The sequence below is a fragment of the Barbus barbus genome (assembly GCF_936440315.1).
Source record: "Barbus barbus genome assembly, chromosome: 1".
In the NCBI taxonomy this organism is placed as follows: Eukaryota; Metazoa; Chordata; class Actinopteri; order Cypriniformes; family Cyprinidae; genus Barbus; species Barbus barbus.
The window spans coordinates 3,544,462-3,563,639 of NC_136729.1; the positions used below are offsets into that span (position 1 = coordinate 3,544,462).

The 19,178-nt window shown below is 36.1% G+C and overlaps 1 protein-coding gene across 1 annotated transcript; it reads right to left on the bottom strand.

Moving 5' to 3' along the window:
* Positions 1 to 476: 476 nt before the first annotated feature.
* On the bottom strand, positions 477 to 15,866 carry LOC306878628 (coagulation factor XIII A chain-like). Its single transcript, XM_079431074.1, has 15 exons — positions 15,758 to 15,866; positions 13,183 to 13,457; positions 12,149 to 12,337; positions 10,734 to 10,982; positions 10,224 to 10,342; positions 9,580 to 9,687; positions 8,675 to 8,852; positions 8,459 to 8,597; positions 6,288 to 6,391; positions 6,105 to 6,193; positions 4,577 to 4,730; positions 4,214 to 4,489; positions 3,964 to 4,124; positions 1,378 to 1,514; positions 477 to 843 (listed from the first exon to the last, which is right to left on the bottom strand). The coding sequence occupies exons 2-15, from the start codon at positions 13,409 to 13,411 to the stop codon at positions 702 to 704; spliced, it is 2,274 nt and encodes a 757-aa protein (XP_079287200.1). The 5' UTR covers positions 13,412 to 13,457; positions 15,758 to 15,866; the 3' UTR covers positions 477 to 701.
* Between the last annotated feature and the right edge of the window lie 3,312 nt (positions 15,867 to 19,178).

Sequence of the window (19,178 nt, forward strand, 5' to 3'; positions counted from 1 at the left end):
GGGGGTCCAGTAAGGGGGTCCGTCTTTCAAATGATTTCATGGCCACGTGTATATTATTTGGTATATGATATTTGGCCACGTGTCACGTCACTTTCACTACAATCAAATGTGTAAATCTAAATGAAGCTGATCTGATCTAAAATGAAACATAATAGGTTCATAGTAATGAACAGTATGTCACCTTGAACTCTGTAATATTTGAGCAACCAGTAGAAAACTGAGTTCAGAGTGGAGCTTCTGAATCAGACTAACCTGCAAAAAGAAAAGCATTAACCTACACACTACATGAACTTAAAAATGGAGGTATTTTCATACAAATAACAAAACAACTGTTGACTTCGTACTAAATAACCTGATTCAGAATTGCATAGAAGTATAACATTACCAGGCCTACTCTTTACATGCGAGAAAAGCAGCTTGATTCACTACAAATAAAAAAAATAAAAAAAATACCCCACTCAAGACAGAAAACATCAGACATTTTGATGATTATTTATTTTATATATGACACAGAATCATTACACAAGTGAAAACATGGATAGGGTAAAGTATTAATTGGAATTATTTTTGATAAATCAATATAATGCACTGGTCACATGCTTCAGTATGTTTATAGAGTACATGCTGTGCTGGAGTTTACATAGTATTTCTCTTTGGTCAAAGACTACAGCGATCTGTTTCTCAGCTTCATTCTCTGTGGTTTATTGCTGGATGGTGAGGTCAGACTCTCCATACACCTGTCTGAGAGCAGCGCAGTCTAGACTGGCTATCAGTTTAGTAGAGCCGGCCCGTCTGGGACTGAATGTCTCCGTCCACGTTATAGAGGTGCCTGGAGCAATCAGACTGGAAAACGCATCACGCACACACACACACACACACACACACACATCAAAAATCATGTAGAACAGACTTTCATTCATACATTTGACAGGTGCTTTTATCCAAGGAAACTTGCACTGCATTCAAGATACTGTACACATTTGATTGATAAATGCAGTTCATGGGAATCGATCCCATGACCTTGGTGTTGCTATTAAGAAGGGTGAATCTCACCAAAAGCATGTTAATATCACATAATAACAACTCTTAAATAGTAATAAGTAGTAGTATATAAAGTTTACAGATATATAAAATAGTAATATATAAAGGAAATTTTACCTTTATATATAGTATTTTTAAAAGCTTTTTTAAAGAAAGAATGTACACTGTTCTTCCTTAAAATGCACTTGATTATTATTGGAATTTGACTGCTCTAAATTTGAAAAGAACAAAAGTTTCATAATATTTTTGTCCCACATCAAGTCTTAAATTTCTATAATAGCAAATATACTGTAGTAGAACGTTTCAGTGTAATAGCATCGGTCTGACGGCATTCACCTGTACTGCTTGTGTTTCAAGGGCATGATTCCAGGACCCTCCATACGCAGATCCACATTCTCCAGATTGAACTTAAACTGGTTTGTGAACTCAACAGACACAAACATTTCCTCACTCACTCTTGGAGAACCAGTGACCTACAAGAGAGACGGCAAAAACACCCGAGAGAAAGAAGTCAAAACTACTAGTAGAGGGCAGCAAACTCCTTTATATTCAGACACTTTTAATAAAAGGAACTCGCAGTCAATTCAAACGAAAGATTTTGTTAGTATGTGGGTTCCCCTGGGAATGTGTGTGTTCTCAGCCTAAAACAAATATTGAAAAATTCTTAAAATATCAGGGGAACTTCAAGTAAATATTTAAGATCAAATGGATTTGGTTGACAAGAAAAAAAATAAAAAATAATTATATATATATATATATATATATATATATATATATATATATATATATATATATATATATATATATATAATAAAAGATACATACAGCATATATATTTTTAATATTTATATTTATTTACATGTAAATGTCTATATTTATATAAACTTTATCATATATAAACATTTAATATATAAACTTCAAATTTTTCTTAAATATATACTGCATGTGTGTGTATTTATAGAAACAATAAATATACACAGTACACACACATATATTATGTAAACAAAAACTTTTATTTTGGATGCGATTAATCGTTTGACAGCACTATATATATATATATATATTAGGGGTGGCACGGTACACAGATGTCACGGTTCGGTACTCCGTTCGGGGGTCACGGTTCGATACGATTTCGGTACAACAGGAAAAAAAATAATAAAAAGAAAAATAAAATCTACTATGCTCGGTTTCTTTTTTGAAAATTTGAACAGACAGTAGTGCAAATTGCAATTTTTTCCACCTAGATGTGAAAATACTAAATATTATTACGTTATATATACATAATCTGTTTTCGTTGTGAGTGTACACAAATAAAAGCAGACCTTTATACAGTGATTATTAATAAGACAATAAGTGTTTAAAGTTGATTCCACTGGTATAAGGAACAGTTGAAGTGATCGTGCCGGAGCGCACGGGCCTCATGCACCGAACCGAGCTGTCCGTACCGTGAGGGTTCGGTACGAATACATGTACCGTGCCACCCCTAATATATACGTATATATTATATAGAAACCTAAACATTCCTAATGCAGTTTAATATAATTAAACTTAAAATATTTTGAAACCGACTCCTATTTTATAAATGGGATGTGCCAGAACTTTCTTCAGTTAAACAAGGAGAAAACTGAAGTCGTTGCATTTGGAAACAAAGATGAAGTTCTCAAGGTGAATGCATACCTTGACTCTAGGGGTCAAACAACTAAAAATCAAGTCAGAAATCTTGGGGTGATTCTGGAGACATATCTTAGTTTCAGTAGTCATGTCAAAGCAGTAACTAAATCAGCATATATCATCTCAAAAACATTGCAAGAATTAGATGTTTTGTTTCCAGTCAAGACTTGGAGAAACTTGTTCATGCCTTTATCACCAGCAGGGTGGATTACTGTAATGGTCTCCTCACCGGCCTTCCCAAGAAGACCATTAGACAGCTGCAGCTCATCCAGAATACTGCTGCCAGGATTCTGACTAGAACCAGAAAATCTGAGCATATCACACCAGTCCTCAGGTCCTTACACTGGCTTCCAGTTACATTTAGGATTGATTTTAAAGTACTTTTACTTGTTTATAAGTCACTCAATGGACCAGGACCTAAATATATTGCTGATATGCTCACTGAATATAAACCGAACAGACCACTCAGATCATTAAGATCGAGTCAGTTAGAAATACCAAGGGTTCACACAAAACAAGGGGAGTCTGCTTTTAGCTATTATGCGGCCCGCAGTTGGAACCAGCTTCCAGAAGAGATCAGATGTGCTAAAACATTAGCCTCATTTAAATCAAGACTCAAAACTCATCTGTTTAACTGTGCATTTGTTGAATGAGCACTGTGGTATATGTCCGAACTGACTGCAATACATTTTATGTATAATAATTTTATTTAAATTCATTTTAAATCAATTTCTATATCATTTTAAAATTCCTTGTTTTTATTATTTTTATTTCCATGTTTTTATTGATTTTTAATGTCTATTTTAATTTCTTTTATGTAAAGCACTTTGAATTACCACTCTGTATGAAATGTGCTATATAAATAAACTTGCCTTGCCTATAAATAATATAAATTTATACTATGTTTAATAACATGTTTATAGTTATTAAAGTTTAACAATAGTAAAAATTAATTAATTGTATAATTTTTTTATCTAATAATATACTGAAGCTTAAAAGTTATTTAATAATAACTTTAACATTAATAAACTATATTAGGACGGGTTTTAATTTGTTTAAACTTTCTTTGCCTGCTCTTTAACCTAAAATAATTACTTGAAGTAGCCTCTTTTTGAGGTTTTTACTTCTAAAGTATTTCTTTTCTTTTGTTATTTATCAGCTTTTTCAGTTCCCTCATCAAGCCCAGTTTGGGAAACCCTGTTTTTTTAATGTAAGTCAGAGGTACAGTAATAGTAATGAATAAAGTCTGACCTTCACAATGAGTTTGGGGTTGTGCATTGTGATAACTTTCATGGCTGTAATGATCTGTCCCGTCTCTTTAATCTTCCCCGTAGCGATGAAGTGGATGTTTGCCTGTTCCACCAGTTTCTGCATGTAGTCCTCGCCTCGCACCAGCACTTTCTCATCCTTACCTATCGTCACCAGCAGGGGGAGCATTTAATGCATGAATATAGATGCAGCAACATCATATTTTACACTGTCACCAACATCATTTACTCACCCTGCAGTGAATCTAGTTTGACTTTGGGAGTTTTAAACACCACCTCTGCGCTTGGGACTCCAGTATAATACACCACGGTCCCGGTGACGTACACATCGGCAGTCCGGCGCTGCTCGCTGCGATTCTTAAACTGCAGCGTCACGTCAAAGTTGTCCCCCACACGAACGTCCAGATTGAGGATCTCCACATCCACATCACCCTGAGGAAGAGTGGCTTTCTCTCTTTGACAGCCGAACTCCTCGGCCTTCTCCAGCACACGCCGCTCCTCTGGGCTCCCTGAGTAAATAACAGGTTCAAATGAAAGCAGATCCTGGTTGTGTGATATTTATGTGACCCTTTATGTCCAACAGCAACTTCTCTCACCTTCAGGGAACTTGTATTGCACAGTGATGTCTCGACGTCCATCGTGCAGCACAGCTTTGGTCAACACCATGCGGCCCACATGAGTGGGATTCACCTTCGCTACTTCCAGGGTGCCATCTTTTTGTCTACGATAAAAAATCACGTCACTGTTCACCTGCAAAAATAAATAGAAGGAGTGAGATGTATAAACGTTTATATAGCTCCTAAATTATAAACTGAAAAAAATAAATTTATACAGATTTTGTCATATTTGAGTCTTTAATCCTCAGAGACACAAACCTTGAAAACTGATGCATTTACTTTTCTTCCTGTTTGTTCTTAGTTTGTTTTCACTCATTCATATCATGATGTATATTGTTTATTGTTTTGGAGTGAATTTTGGGTTGCAATGATGAGTTTAAGGTTGCAATCCTATAGTCTCTGACCTTTTTTCCTCTGAAATTTGGATGTGTTCTGGATCTCAGAGCTTTCCTCTGCTACTTTCTGAAGTTTTATCTCACTGATGTTCAAAAATAGCACCTGAAAATACATATTTGGATAATTTACATAATAAAAGATAATACTTTGATCTCTATAAATATCCTCCCAGTATATGTTAATGTTAGAACATCTTTTGGCACTCTTTGGTTTCAGTAGGCCACACTAAAAATCATTTTAAGGAGTTTATTGTACCTGGGTTTATTTACCGATTGGGCCTTGAATAAAATAATGCAAAAAATACCTACTTTTGCTTTTCTGCATTATTCAGGAAAAATGTTTTTATTTTATTTTTTCTATCACTAAATGTATTCTTTTATGTGACTATGAATTATTATTTGTCTCGAGGTCAGGGTCCAAGTGCAGGTAAGGACTACTTTAATCAAACAAACAGAAAGGCCAACACGGCACAAAAAACAAAACAGAAAACGACTGGGATACCAAAACGGCAACGAGGTGCGTGTATCCCAGCCCAGAGCAAACACTCGAAACAGCATTACACATACCAAAACTGAATAACAATAACGCAACCAGGCAGAGTGGTGGGAGAGGGGAGACTAAATAGTCTGTGGCAATGGGGAACAGCTGCGGGTGTCATGAGTGTAACAGGTATGTGTAATGTGACAGGTGTACGTGATTACGTGAGGTGAGTCTGGGAGGAAGGGAGATGGTGACCTCTGGTGGCGACAGGGAGAAGCGCAGGGCCCGGATTCGTGACATTATTATTATTAATAACAGTGATAACAACAGCAATATTATTATTATTATTAGTAATAATTTATTTTTGTGTTAGAAATACTGTAACTTTCTAAAATTATATTACACAACATACCGTAACAAAACAAAGCATATTTTGGATCAAATGTAGCCCGTATCTACTATTATTATTGGTGTTTTTGTTGTTGTAGTAGTCAATTTGTAGAAAATTAGTTCCCCCTAACCAGGTTATCATGTCTTCTTGTATGTCATTTTAAATTTTAACATTTACTAAAAACTGTATTGTTTTAACTCTGAGGATTAAAAGCTCAAAGACATTATTTTTCTTTTTTACCTCAGCAAACACAAAAGGGGCATCAAACGGGTAGCAGATCTGGCCGTGTTTTACGGCAGCTACTGATGCAGGTCCACACCTGAACATACCTGACAGAAGACCAGCCTCAGTAACATCACAGAACAGCAAAGATACTCTGTGTGTGTGTGTGTGTGTGTGCGCGCGTTCATGCGCTTGTCCTACCATCGCTCGTCTCCTGTGGTGTAGCATCTACAACCTGCCATCCTCCGAAGCCAGGAGGCAGATCAGACCTCGTCATGAAGCACTCGTTCCAGCAATGATAATTCCTGCAGATGAAGATAGAGCAATTCATCAACTATGGAAGCTTGTGTTGTTTTTGAGGTTTGTGTTTGAATTATTGTCCGGTTGGAAGATCCAAACATGGCCCATTATAAGAGTTAACAGAGTCAGTCACTTATTGATTTTTTTATCTGTTGGTATTTGATAGAATCCATGATGCCATGTGTCTAAACAAGATGTCCAGGACCTCCAGCAGAAATATAGGCCCACAACATAAAAAATACAGCAGTATATTTCATTGTACACATGGGGTACTTTTTATCCCTATATTTACCAACCCCATCTTTGCTGCTAAAAAGCTATTTTTTTTAGTTTCATCTGACCATAGAAGCCAGTCTCCTTTGAAGTTCTAGTCGTGTCTGACAACTGAATATACTGGAGTTTGTTTTTGGATGAGCTAGGGGAATTTTTCTTGAATCCCTCCCAAACAACATGCTGATATAGGTGCTGTTTAACAAATTTTTTTTTAAGGTTTTCTGACCCCGAGACTCAACTATTTTCTGCAATTCTCCAGTCTTTAGCCACTCAAACTCTCCTCCTCACCGTGCATTAGGACGATATAGACACACGTCCTCTTCCAGGCAGATTCATAACATTTTCTGTTGATTGGAAATTCTTAATTATTGCCCTGATGGTGGAAATGGGAATTTTCACTGCTCTAGCTCTTTTCTTAAAGCCACTTCACTAATTTGTGAAGCTCAATTATCGTTTGCTGCACATCAGAAATATATGCTTTGGTTTTTCTCATTGTGATGGATGATTAAGGGAATTTGGACTTTGTTTTTCCTCCTATTTATATTTCTGTGAAACAGGAAGCCATGGCTGGATAATTTCATGTTCATAATCACCCTGGAGTGCTCAAAATTGTGAATATGAATGGGAATATACTTCAGAGATATTTTACTCATAAGAAATTCCAGTGGTGCCAATATTTGTGTCCAACGCGTATTTGAGAAAAACTTTTATTTTTATTTTTATAGATTTCCCCCATTTTCAATTTTTTAATTCAATGAAAGGTGTCACGAATCTGGTCCGTGCAACTTCCATTTGTTCACCACCAGAGGTCACCCGCTTACCACATGGACTTTCACACTACACAGCACATTGGACTTCATTTCCCATCATACATTGCACTGACAACACACAGCTGTTCACACTGATCACGCTTGCACCTGAGAACCATCTCACAATCACCATCACCCAATCACACACACTAAACAATACTCGGCAGAGAGCAAGAGAATGTCCCAAGCTTATGTAGTGTGTGTGATGGTGATTGTGAGATGGTTCTCAGGTGCAAGCGTGATAAGTGTGAACAGCTGTGTGTTGTCAGTGCAATGTATGATGGGAAATGAAGTCCAATGTGCTGTGTAGTGTGAAAGTCCATGTGGTAAGCGGGTGACCTCTGGTGGTGAACAAATGGAAGTTGCACGGACCAGATTCGTGACAAAAGGTTAGATTTTTGTGATTTTTTTAAATAAAAGATCAAAAGGATTAATAATGCAGGTTTATTTTCAGAGTCTTCTTTGATCATATTTACCAAGGGTGCCAATAATTCTGACCACGACTGTATGTGTGTGTGTATATATATATATATATATATATATATAAATAAATAAATAAATAAATAGATAAATGCAGAATCACAAGATATAAAGTCAGAATTGTGAGACAATAATAATAACAATAATATAAACATAACTTGCAATTGTGAGAAAAATGTCAGAATTGTTATATAAAGAGAGTCACAATTATCAAACTTCTTGTGGCAGAAATAAAAAACAGAATTAGAAAGAAAATGATTGCAGATAAAAAAAAATTTAATTGTGAGACACAAACTCAAGATAGTGTTTCTTTCTTTCTTTCCCAGCTGGTGGAACAACCTGCCTATCTCAATCAGAGCAGCTGAGTCTTTAGCCATTTTCAAAAAAACATCTAAAAGACATCTTTTTCGCCATCACCTGACCAATTAATACTAGCACTTACCTATTCTATTCTATTCTATTCTGTCTAATTTATTAAAAAATAAAATCTTTCCATAAAAGATCACAAACCAGATGGAGTCCTTGGTGCGGTTCCGGTCCAGTTTTCCATTTTCATCCAGGATGATGTCCATCTTAAGGTTGCCGTCATTGTCATGGGCAGAGAAGAAGTTTGTCACAACCCTGCCGGGGATCCCGAGGCAACGCAAGACTGTGGGGAAGGAGAAGTAAAATCCTATAGACTCTGATCATGTGACGTATTAATGAATGTCTTGTTCTGGTTCTCACAGGTGTTGAAGACAGCGGCATAGACCCAGCACTGGGCGTAGCAGACGGGCGTTCCCTTGCTGCCGGCGTAGTCCAGGAGGATCTCCACGCTGCCGGTCCAGGACGTCGGCGGGACACCATATGTGTAATCACCACTCCAGTTCCCCACCAACACACCATCATCATCACGTGAGTTCAGCTGTTAGGAAACAGGGCAGAGGTGAAGTCAACAACAGGTTTATGAAAGCTGGAAAAGATGTGTTGTTTCACCAACAGCACACATTTACATTTAGTCATTTGGCAGACACGTACTATAACATCATGTGAAAAATTCAATAAGCTATGCGTTTTTGGAATTAAACACTTCAATTTTGTGCACAAATAAACAATATTCAAAAGTTATATTAAAAAATGTACTGCATTTTTTAAACATAAAATACTTGTACACACATATTGCAGTAGACAAAGTTAGGGTGCAGTAAGATTATTTCATGTTTTTAAAGAAACATTATAACAAATTAAAGTAACAGTTTTCAATTTGAATATATTTTAAAATCTAAATTATTCCTGTGATCAAAGCTGTATTTTCAGCATCAGTTCTCCAGTCTTCAGTGTCGCATGATTCTTCAGAAATCATTCTAATATGCTGATTTGCTGCTCAAGACACATTATTTGATGAACAGAAAGTTCAAAAGAACAGCAAATCTTTTAAAGTAATAGTAACATTATAAAAAAAGTCTTTACCCTCACGTTTGATCAATTCATCACTGCTGAATAAAGGTGTTAATTGTCTGTCAAAATGTTTTGTGCAATTCTGGCACAGTGAAGCTCAGTTCCTCTTAAAAGGGTTAAAAAAAAATAAGTGTAGGGCAAAACTCAGCTTTTTGGAAATAGCTATCACAGTTTGTCTTTGTTTGGTTTCTCACCATGGCTGAAGCGACGCGGGTCACTTTAATGACATCCCCACGGTTGGACAGCGGCATATCTGCTTTATCCATGATGAACAGACAGGCATCCAGGACACCAAACTCAAACTAACAACAAAGAGAAAACTAAATGCATTTTGTAAATATTTTATTACAGACTTTTAGCTCTAATTATTGGGAATGCACTACATCGGTTTTTAGTTTATCAGCATAGCATGGTATTTTAACATTTAACTAGCCATGCTCATTTTTCCTTTTTTACATTTAGATTACCATTGACAATTTAATATTCACCTAATCTTCATCATTAAAAACAATCATACTTATTGACACTATTACATGTAACTTAGCAAACCTTAAAATTAATCCATTATTTATTATTTTTTATTCATTATGAAAGATATTAATTAATCCAGAAAAAAATCTTATTTACCTCAGTTTGAGTGAACAATGCCAACATTATTCAAAATTAATTTTCACTCAAAAATTAGGTGAATAAGCTCTGTTTCATAAATAAATTTATAACGTGCTAACTGAAAAAAAATAAATAAATAATTGAATCCAAGGTGATAATGCAGCATAATGTGAGATTTACAAGCAATTTTTAAAAGGCTGGTCATTTTTTGTGATCAAGTTCCTCACACCTGTCCGTAGTTCCATGCACGTTCAGACACATCGTCATACGCTCCATGATAGATGATCCCCAGCTCATTCATAACACACTCTTCACGCTCCTCCTCATCATCCAGGAACACAGCATCAGCTTTGCAAATAACATCAGCAATGGCTCATATCTTTTTTCCCCCCCATGCACACAATTTAAAAAGATGTATTGAGACTAAGAGAGTATATATTATATGTGACCCTGGACCACAAAACCAGTCTTAAGTCGCTGGGGTATATTTGTAGCAATAGCCAAAAATACATTGTATGGGTCAAAATTATAGATTTTTATTTTATGCCAAAAATCATTAGAATATTAAGCATCAAGATATTTTGTAACGTAAATATATCAAAACTTAATTTTTGATTAGTAATATGCATTGCCAAGAACTTCATTTGAACAACATTAAAGAAAAATGTACCCTTATGACTGGTTTTGTGGTCCAGGGTCACATATGGTAGCTTCTCCTAGAAAGGAAGAAAAGTCAGACCTGGTGACCATGGGTTAAAGAGGATGTAGATGTCTGTGCTCGGGTCTCTCCTGGTCCTACGGATGCCATAGGGGGTCACCACACCGATATATATCATGTATTTTCCGACAATGCACTCTGGCGAGGCTGTGATGCCCATTGTGACGGCATTGTCACTGGTCTCTACGATCCGGCCTCTCCAAACACTCTGTCGATCCTCAGTTGGGAAAACGGGAATGTAGGTGCCCTTACTGTACTGAGGACTCGGCCCTAGTGCACAACAACAACAACTCATCACAGGGCAATGTTTAGTACTCATAGCTTCACTTTTGTGCACAAATATACACTACTGTTAAAAAAAATCTGAGGTCGGTGTGATTTTTTAAAGCCTTTTCTGCTTAGCAGTGCTGCATTTATTTGATGAAAAATACAGCAAAATTAGCAATATTGTGAAATATTGTTATAATTTAAAATAAATGTTTTTTCTATTTGAATATATTTTAAAATGTAATTTATTTCTGTGATGCAAATCTGATTTTTCAGGATCGTTATTCCAGTCTTCAGTGTCACATGATCCTTCAGAAATCACTCTAATGTGCTGATTTGCAGCAATCGGTGTTGTAATATTTTTGTGGAAATCATGATTCATTTTTATTTCAGCATTGGTTGATGAACAGAAAGTTCAAAAGAGCAGCATTTCTTTGAAATAGAAATCTTCAGTAACAAATGTCTTTACTGTGACTTTATTTACTTAATGCATACTTGCTGAATAAAAGTATCACAAATTGTTGTCATACTAATGCTACACTTTTAATTGGTACTGTATAGCACAGTCTGTTCTGTACAACTAGGATAACTCTGATTGTTTGCATTGCCCGTTTGTGAACTCATTTTCCAGTAAAAAGCATCTTACGCAACTTTAGATCCTTCCCTTTGTGCACAAATCGCATGCTCAGTTTCCTTAAATATCAGTGCCCAGATGTGCATGTGCATTAACAACTGGACTTGGTAAATATTATCAGGAAAATGAGAAGTGCGCTAAAGGGAAGTGTGCCAACGAGAAGGAAAAGTGATGATGGCAGAATAATGGCATCTCTTGTGAAATTTTAGTGTCGAATACATGCTGAAAATGCACACTGAATTACAATTATTGCTGTGCTGGACAATTTGCCTCTTTAAATACATTTTAGGTATTGCAAAAAGGGAGAAACTGATCATTTAAGCAGAAGGAGGCTTTAAAAAAAAAAAAAAATGCGGTGTGCTTCAAAAACACCGAAAGACATTTGGTTTACCAATTTGAGTGATATGTTGCTGCTCATTTTCACGGTACTGAATTTGGACTCGTAAATAATTTACTTCGAAACCAACAATGAGGATTTTATAAAACTAAACATTGTGAAGAAAACTGCTAAAGTTCACCTAAATAAGAAACTCACCGATGACAAACTCCACTGCAAACTTGTCTTCGGCCGGTTTGTAGGGCCGATCAAAAATGATCTTGATCTGAAACTCCTGAGCACGACGCACGATGAGGGAGTCGCTGGAGTACAGGTGCGTGTGGTGCCCTTGTTTATTGATATCTTGAGGTCGTTTGAGAACATCGACATCCCAGATATCGAGAAACTCTGAGGGACAGAAACATGACTGTCATCGCATCAGAAAAACAGTGGCATGGCCCTCTCACACAGGATGCCTTTCATCCCTTTATCTCTGGGGGTTTGACAGGAACAGGATAACGAAAGACAAGTTACAATTTCCTGCAATAAATGTTATCATTGGGACAAGAGCTCTGTGTTATTTGGCGGAGACGGAAAATATGAGTAGATAGCTTTTTGAGTAGATAAGACCAACTTGGCAAATAATTAAACAAAACCGTTGCTATATATATATATATATATATATATATATATATATATATATATATATATATATAAATAAATATGTGTGTGTGATATTGGCACATATTCGCCAATGACCAGTGTTACTACTTTCATTTACTGATCATTATGACTTTCATTCTCATACTTAAGGGAGTGACTTTTTTAAATTTTTTATTTATTTTTAAAATTACGCTTCTATTACAATATTTCTCTTTTTTAAGTTTACACTTACATATACACTTGTAGATCAGTTGTACACAGATAAAAGGCTATAAATAATATGGTGTATTCCAATAATATTTACTAGATCAGGCATTCAACTCCAATATATTCAACCTCAAAACTATTATATAATTACAATTTATAAAATCACAAAAAGGCACACCAAATATGATACTACCAGAATTTATTCTAAACAAATACTATGACAAGATTGAAAAAATTTACCACTTTAGGGTTAATAACTATAACTGTCTATTGGCATTTTGCAAGGCTGTAACTATGTAGTAATGGTGGCTAATAGTTACAAAAAAAAAATCATCTTCCACATGAAATAAAAAGATCAAATGTACACATTTTCTCCGTCTCACCCTTCAGCGGTGGTGGTCCTCGGGGCATTAACATGAAGGGCTCGAACTCCTCCACTTTCCCCTCCTGTTGATTGGAGCTGACTCTGGCTCCTGCGGTGCGTCCGCGGTGGGATATGCGTTTGGGGCGCACGGCGGCTGGTGGGGCGGCAGGTGTGGCTGCAGGTGCAGCAGGTGTGTCAGCCGGTGTGGTGGCAGGGATCGGGTTCTCTCGAGCCTCTTGATCAGCCATGGCAGCTACTGGTGCAGTGACCACTTAAACTGCTGCGCTTCAGATGCTAAACTCAGAAACAACACACAGACATCATGATGCCCACATTGTCAGTCTGTGTCTCGTGTTCCCCCGCCTCTCGTGTCCATATTTGGCCTTTCTGTTCCTGTCCTCGTTCCCTGCTCATTAGTTAATTAGTCCCTAGCCCTGTGTGTAATTGCCCCGCACCTGTTTCTGTTCTTCCTTGTTGATTTCTCCATGTTTATAAGACCTGTGTTTCCCTGCCCCTGTGTCCGGTATTAAACATAATATGTGTTCGTTGATAACCCAAGCGCCATGTTCCCTGTTTTGGATTAAATAAACCTGGCTTTTGGAAATCTCTGTGTCTCCTTGCTCGAGTGCAACGTGACACACATTGCATACATACAGCCTATCATGATAAAGAGTCTTGTTTTGTTTACACATGCCTGCATTTTTATACATGGGCTGCTACACAGGAATCTGTTTGCATTGAGGATGTAGTGCAGCATGTGCTCAAACTCAAAGCATGTGCTGAAGCACAGTTTTACTGCAGGATTTTGCCTTTCTTCCGTTAATTTATTGCTGCATGAAGAGTCCAATGTAGAAGCGTAAGCTAATGAGAAAAACGCAGTACAGCTTTTCTGTCCTTGTCATTCTTAGCATCGAAATGAGTTTTGTCTTCTTTATTTTCAAATCTATAAATTTCTGAAACTATTAAACTTGATGAAATTACCAATTAAAAATAAATCTAATTAAAAAAACAGAATGATTGTGTGCGTGTGTGTGTGTGTGTGTGAGAGAGAGAGAGAGAGAGAGAGAGAGAGTGTGTGTGTGTGTGTGTGTGAGAGAGAGAGAGAGAGAGAGAGAGAGTGTGTGTGTGTGTGTGTGTGTGTGAGAGAGAGAGAGAGAGAGAGAGAGAGTGTGTGTGTGTGTGTGTGTGTGTGAGAGAGAGAGAGAGAGAGAGAGAGAGAGAGTGTGTGTGAGAGAGAGAGAGAGAGAGAGAGAGTGTGTGTGTGTGTGTGTGTGTGAGAACACAAACATGTGGGAATAATGTGAGTTTTTACACTACACCTCTTTGGATATTTCAATACTCCAGGAGGAGATCAAAATAAAATCCAGGCAAATTGTCCTTCCAATAGCATTTCCTGGCATTTAAATGTGGAAAACGTATTTTTATGATAGGCTACACAATGCCTGCTTTTACTCTGGCTAAATGTGTCACCGCAGACACACAAACACCTGTGTGATGGATTACATAAAGGGCGTCTCCTTGAATGAGGTGTGAAGTTTGAGGGGATGTTTGGCCCACCGGAGCAGTGAGTAACTCCAGGAACACAGTGAGGTCTCTGTTCACATTTAAAGCACTTAAAGACACTGCTGATCTCACTTTTCCACACTTAACCACTGGCGAGATCAACTAGATGGAAAAAATATATTGCTGCCGATGATTTAAAAAGAAAAAAATGTCTATTAAGATTTTGTTTTCTGTGGTTACCACATCTATATAAAACAGATGGTGGCACATATTGAAATAGTTACGTTTTGCAAACTACACAGAAAGTTGGCTCTGCATGTAAACACTCACAGATTTACTTTAACAAATATGCATTTGCAAACACAAACACAAATCTGCACCAAAACCAAAATATAAATATACCAATCACTTAAAATAACTGCAATATTCAAACACGTACACACTTAACCTACACTTGTTATTTGCAATTAGATCCCAACAAATTTAGTTGGGAGTATGTATTATACACATGCACATACAACTAAGCTCTTCACAAAATGTTAGTTGAAGGCAATTGGATAAGTGCAAATATACATAACCATTTTAATTGTTAATGTCAGTAAGATTTCCTTCCCAAGGAAATTAATACTTCTATTCAACAATTATGCATTAAATTGATCCAAAGACATTTATAATGTTATAAAAGATTTCCATTTCAAATAAATGATTTTCTTTTGAACTTTCCATTCAAACAATCCTAAAAATAAAATGCATTATGGTTTCCACAAAAAAATGAAGCAGCACAACTATTTTCAACATTGATAATTATAGGAGATGTTCTTGATCAGCAAATCAGTATATTAGAATGATTTCTGAAGATCATGTGACTCTGAAGACTGGAGTAATGATGCTGAAAATACAGATTTGCATGGCAGGAATAAATTACATTTTAACACATATACAAATAGAAAACAGTTATTTTATATTGCAATAATATTTCACAATATTAATAAATGCTGTCTTGGTGAGCACTTAAACTTTTGAACAGTAGTTGACAATTTCCATCTTCCAGTGTGAACTTTACAGTATTAAACATGTTAAGGTGCACTAACCTGGTTTATTTTGAGATAGAACGGTGGCCCTGGTCTGCAGACACTGGAACCTGGAGTCTGGGAGAACGTCAAGACAGTTTCTGCCTTAATTTATATATAGGGCTGGAATAACCCTGCATATGTGTAAGAGCTGCATCACACATCATGGTGGGCGTGTCTATGTATGCAGATTAGCACTATAAAAGCAGAGGGTGTGTATGTGTGATATTAGAGTGGAAGTGCAAACTACCGCGTTTGTGTCGCTTGTGGTGAACAGAAATGTGGCCGAATAAAGACACAAGTGTGGAATGTATCATGTCCGTCTCTTCTGCCTGGGCAGAGCAGATTTAAAGGAATAGTTCACCCAGAAATGAAAATACGCTGAAAATGTACTCACCCTCAGACCATTGAAGATGTAAATGAGTTTGTTTCTTACTCAGAACAGATTTGGAGAAATGTAGCATTACATCACCAATGGATGCTCTGCAGTGAATGGGTGCCGTCAGAATGAGAGTCCAAACAGCTGATAAAAACATCACAATAATCCACACCACTCCAGTCTAACAGTTAATGTCTTATGAAGCCAGAAGCTGCATGTTTGTAAGAAACTAATCCATCATTTAGATGTTTTAACTTTAAACCTTTGCCTCTGGCCAAAATATGAGTCCATAATCCATAACACTTAACTGATTAATGGACTTTTTGTAGAGCTCTTAAAACCGTGATATGCATAAAGGCACTGATTCACAACATGCAATGTGGGATGCACACATCAAGGTTTCTTTGTTTTAAAGCTTGCATATAGCAAAACAGTAACTTTCAAAATTGAATTATGGCCTGTGACGGACGGTTGTGGCTCCATGAAAACTGATATCAAATGAGTCAAATTCTCTCAAATCATCATTCACTCGAATAACACTTGAGCTACTTTTGCCTCAGTTACAGTCTTGACGGACGTTATGCATATTGCATTTGTAAGGCAGAATAAGTAGAGATAGAGGTTATTACAGCAAACATATCCCACTATTTAAACAGTAAAAATGAGAATCTTTTTTCAGTATGTTTGCTTTCCAGTAAACATCCTTAAAACAAGATCGATTTACATGAGGGGCAACAGATGTTAAATAAGATATTAATTTATTTTAAATGCATTTAGTCTTGTTCCACTCTCAAATGACTATTTATTGCATGGCATTATAGAGCATCTTGGCAGTTTGCATCATTGCTTCAGGCGTTCTATATGGAAATATCTTGTTTTGCCAAAGTTTCTACGGGGAAACATGATTTTCGGACCCCTTCAGATGCTTTGGGAGAGTATGAGTCACAGTCATGAGCTCACCTTTAGATTGAGCAGAAGCACTGGATAACAGGCAACTTTCTTTCACCATGAACTTTAACGCAGAAGATGTAATGCCTTGCTACAATATGAGAGCTTGTCAAAGCAGATTAACAAGCAAGTCAAATCTACTTGCATAACACAGGTTGGACACAGTCTACATCTTATAAATGGGCTTTTCATAAAAATGTTTGATGGGACTTGCAGGTCATACGTACACGTGTGTGTGTGTGTGTGTGTGTGTGTGTGTGTGTGTGTGTGTGTTTATATATATATATATATACAGAGCTGGGTAGTAACAGATTCCAAAATGTAAGTACTTGTAATCAGAGCAAGTTACATTTTAAAAACTCGTACAGTTATTTTTTTATTGATTACATGATTACATATTATTCACACAATTGCAATAAATTATTCATCATTTATTGATTCTCCCTAATTCCTCTTTTGTATATTTTAAATTTTCCTTTCTAAAATAGTCTACCACTTATATGCATTCAGAAAGTCCAGTTTTGTGGACATTCACACATAGACTAGTCATTAGTCAGGTGGCGACTCAGCATTTGACCGCTGGATTTACAAAAATCCTTCCAGGTTTAAGAAGTGTTTCAACATTGCATCAACTATTGATAAACACATTCTTTTTTTTTTTTTAAATGATCACTCAGTAAATTATTAAACCAAGTATTATTATGTTTGTTTTTAAAGGCTTTTGTCTTCAAACTCATTAAAATGCACAAATTCTTGTTATTTCTTATTTGCAGACATTCTCAAACTTTTTGTCATCTGAACCTCTTTCACCTAATATATTTACTTTAAACGGGTGGTCAATCAGCAGCTCTGTAAAAGACAATATCTCCCTTTGCATTGAACTTTGAGCATCGTAACTTTGCAGATGTTGTTTATGCTCAAACAGCAACATTACACACTAACTAACGTTTAAAAAGTGAAATCATAATCAATGACCCCTTTAAGTACCCCTGAGATTTTAAAATAAATATTTTAATAATTATTAAACATAAAATATTTATTCTTTTTTAAGAAGTTAATTATTTTAATTGTTATTTTAAAATTATATATTTTAATTTTACACTTTTATGATTTAATAACATTTTTGCCTTTCATTAAACTCACAAACTCCCTGCAGTTCCTTTACGAACCCCAGTTTGGGAAACCTTGATCCAATATAATGTTTAATGCACTTCATGTTGTTAATTACAATGAAAGGAATATATTTTCTCACTTTTATGTTACAAGATTATCCTGTTTAAATCAATTTGATAAACGAGTTAGGTCAAAAGTAATCCAAAAGTAATCTGATTATATTACCTAAAATGTGTAATGTAATGGATTACGTTACTGTCTACAATTTTTATCATGTTATTTGGAATCAGTAATGGATTACAATTTGTAATTAATCTACCCAGGTCTTTATATATATATATATATATATATATATATATATATATAGTGCTGTTTGAAAGTTTGTGAACCCAATTTACAATTTTCTATTTCTGCATCAGTATGACCCAAAACAATCCTGAAAGTAGACAAAGAGAACCCAATCAAACAAACGAGACAAAAAATTTTTTTTTATTTTTTTTATTATTTATTGAGAAAAATTATCCATTGTTACATATCTGTGCGTTGCAAAAGTATGTGAATCTTTGCTTTCAGTATCTGGTGTGACCCCATTTTTCAGCAAGAACTGCAGGTAAAGTTTCTTTCAACAGCTGATCAGTCCTGCACAATATCTTGTAGGACTTTTAGCCCATTCCTCAGTACAGAACCACTTCAACTCTGTGATGCTGGTGGGTTTCTGCCTTTGTACTGCTTGCTTCAGCTCCTTCCACATCATTTCAATTGGATTAAGGTCCAAACTTTGACTCGGCCATTCCAAAACATTAATTTTGTCCTTCAATTCTTTGGTAAAACGACTTGTATGCTTAAGGTCGTTGCCTTGCTGCATGGCCCACTTTCTCTTGAGACTCAGTTCTGGGACAGATGTCCTGATGTTTTCCTTTAGAATTTGCTGGTATAATTCAGAATTCATTGTTCCATCAATGATGGCAGGCTGTCCTGGCCAAGATGCAGCAAAACAGGCCC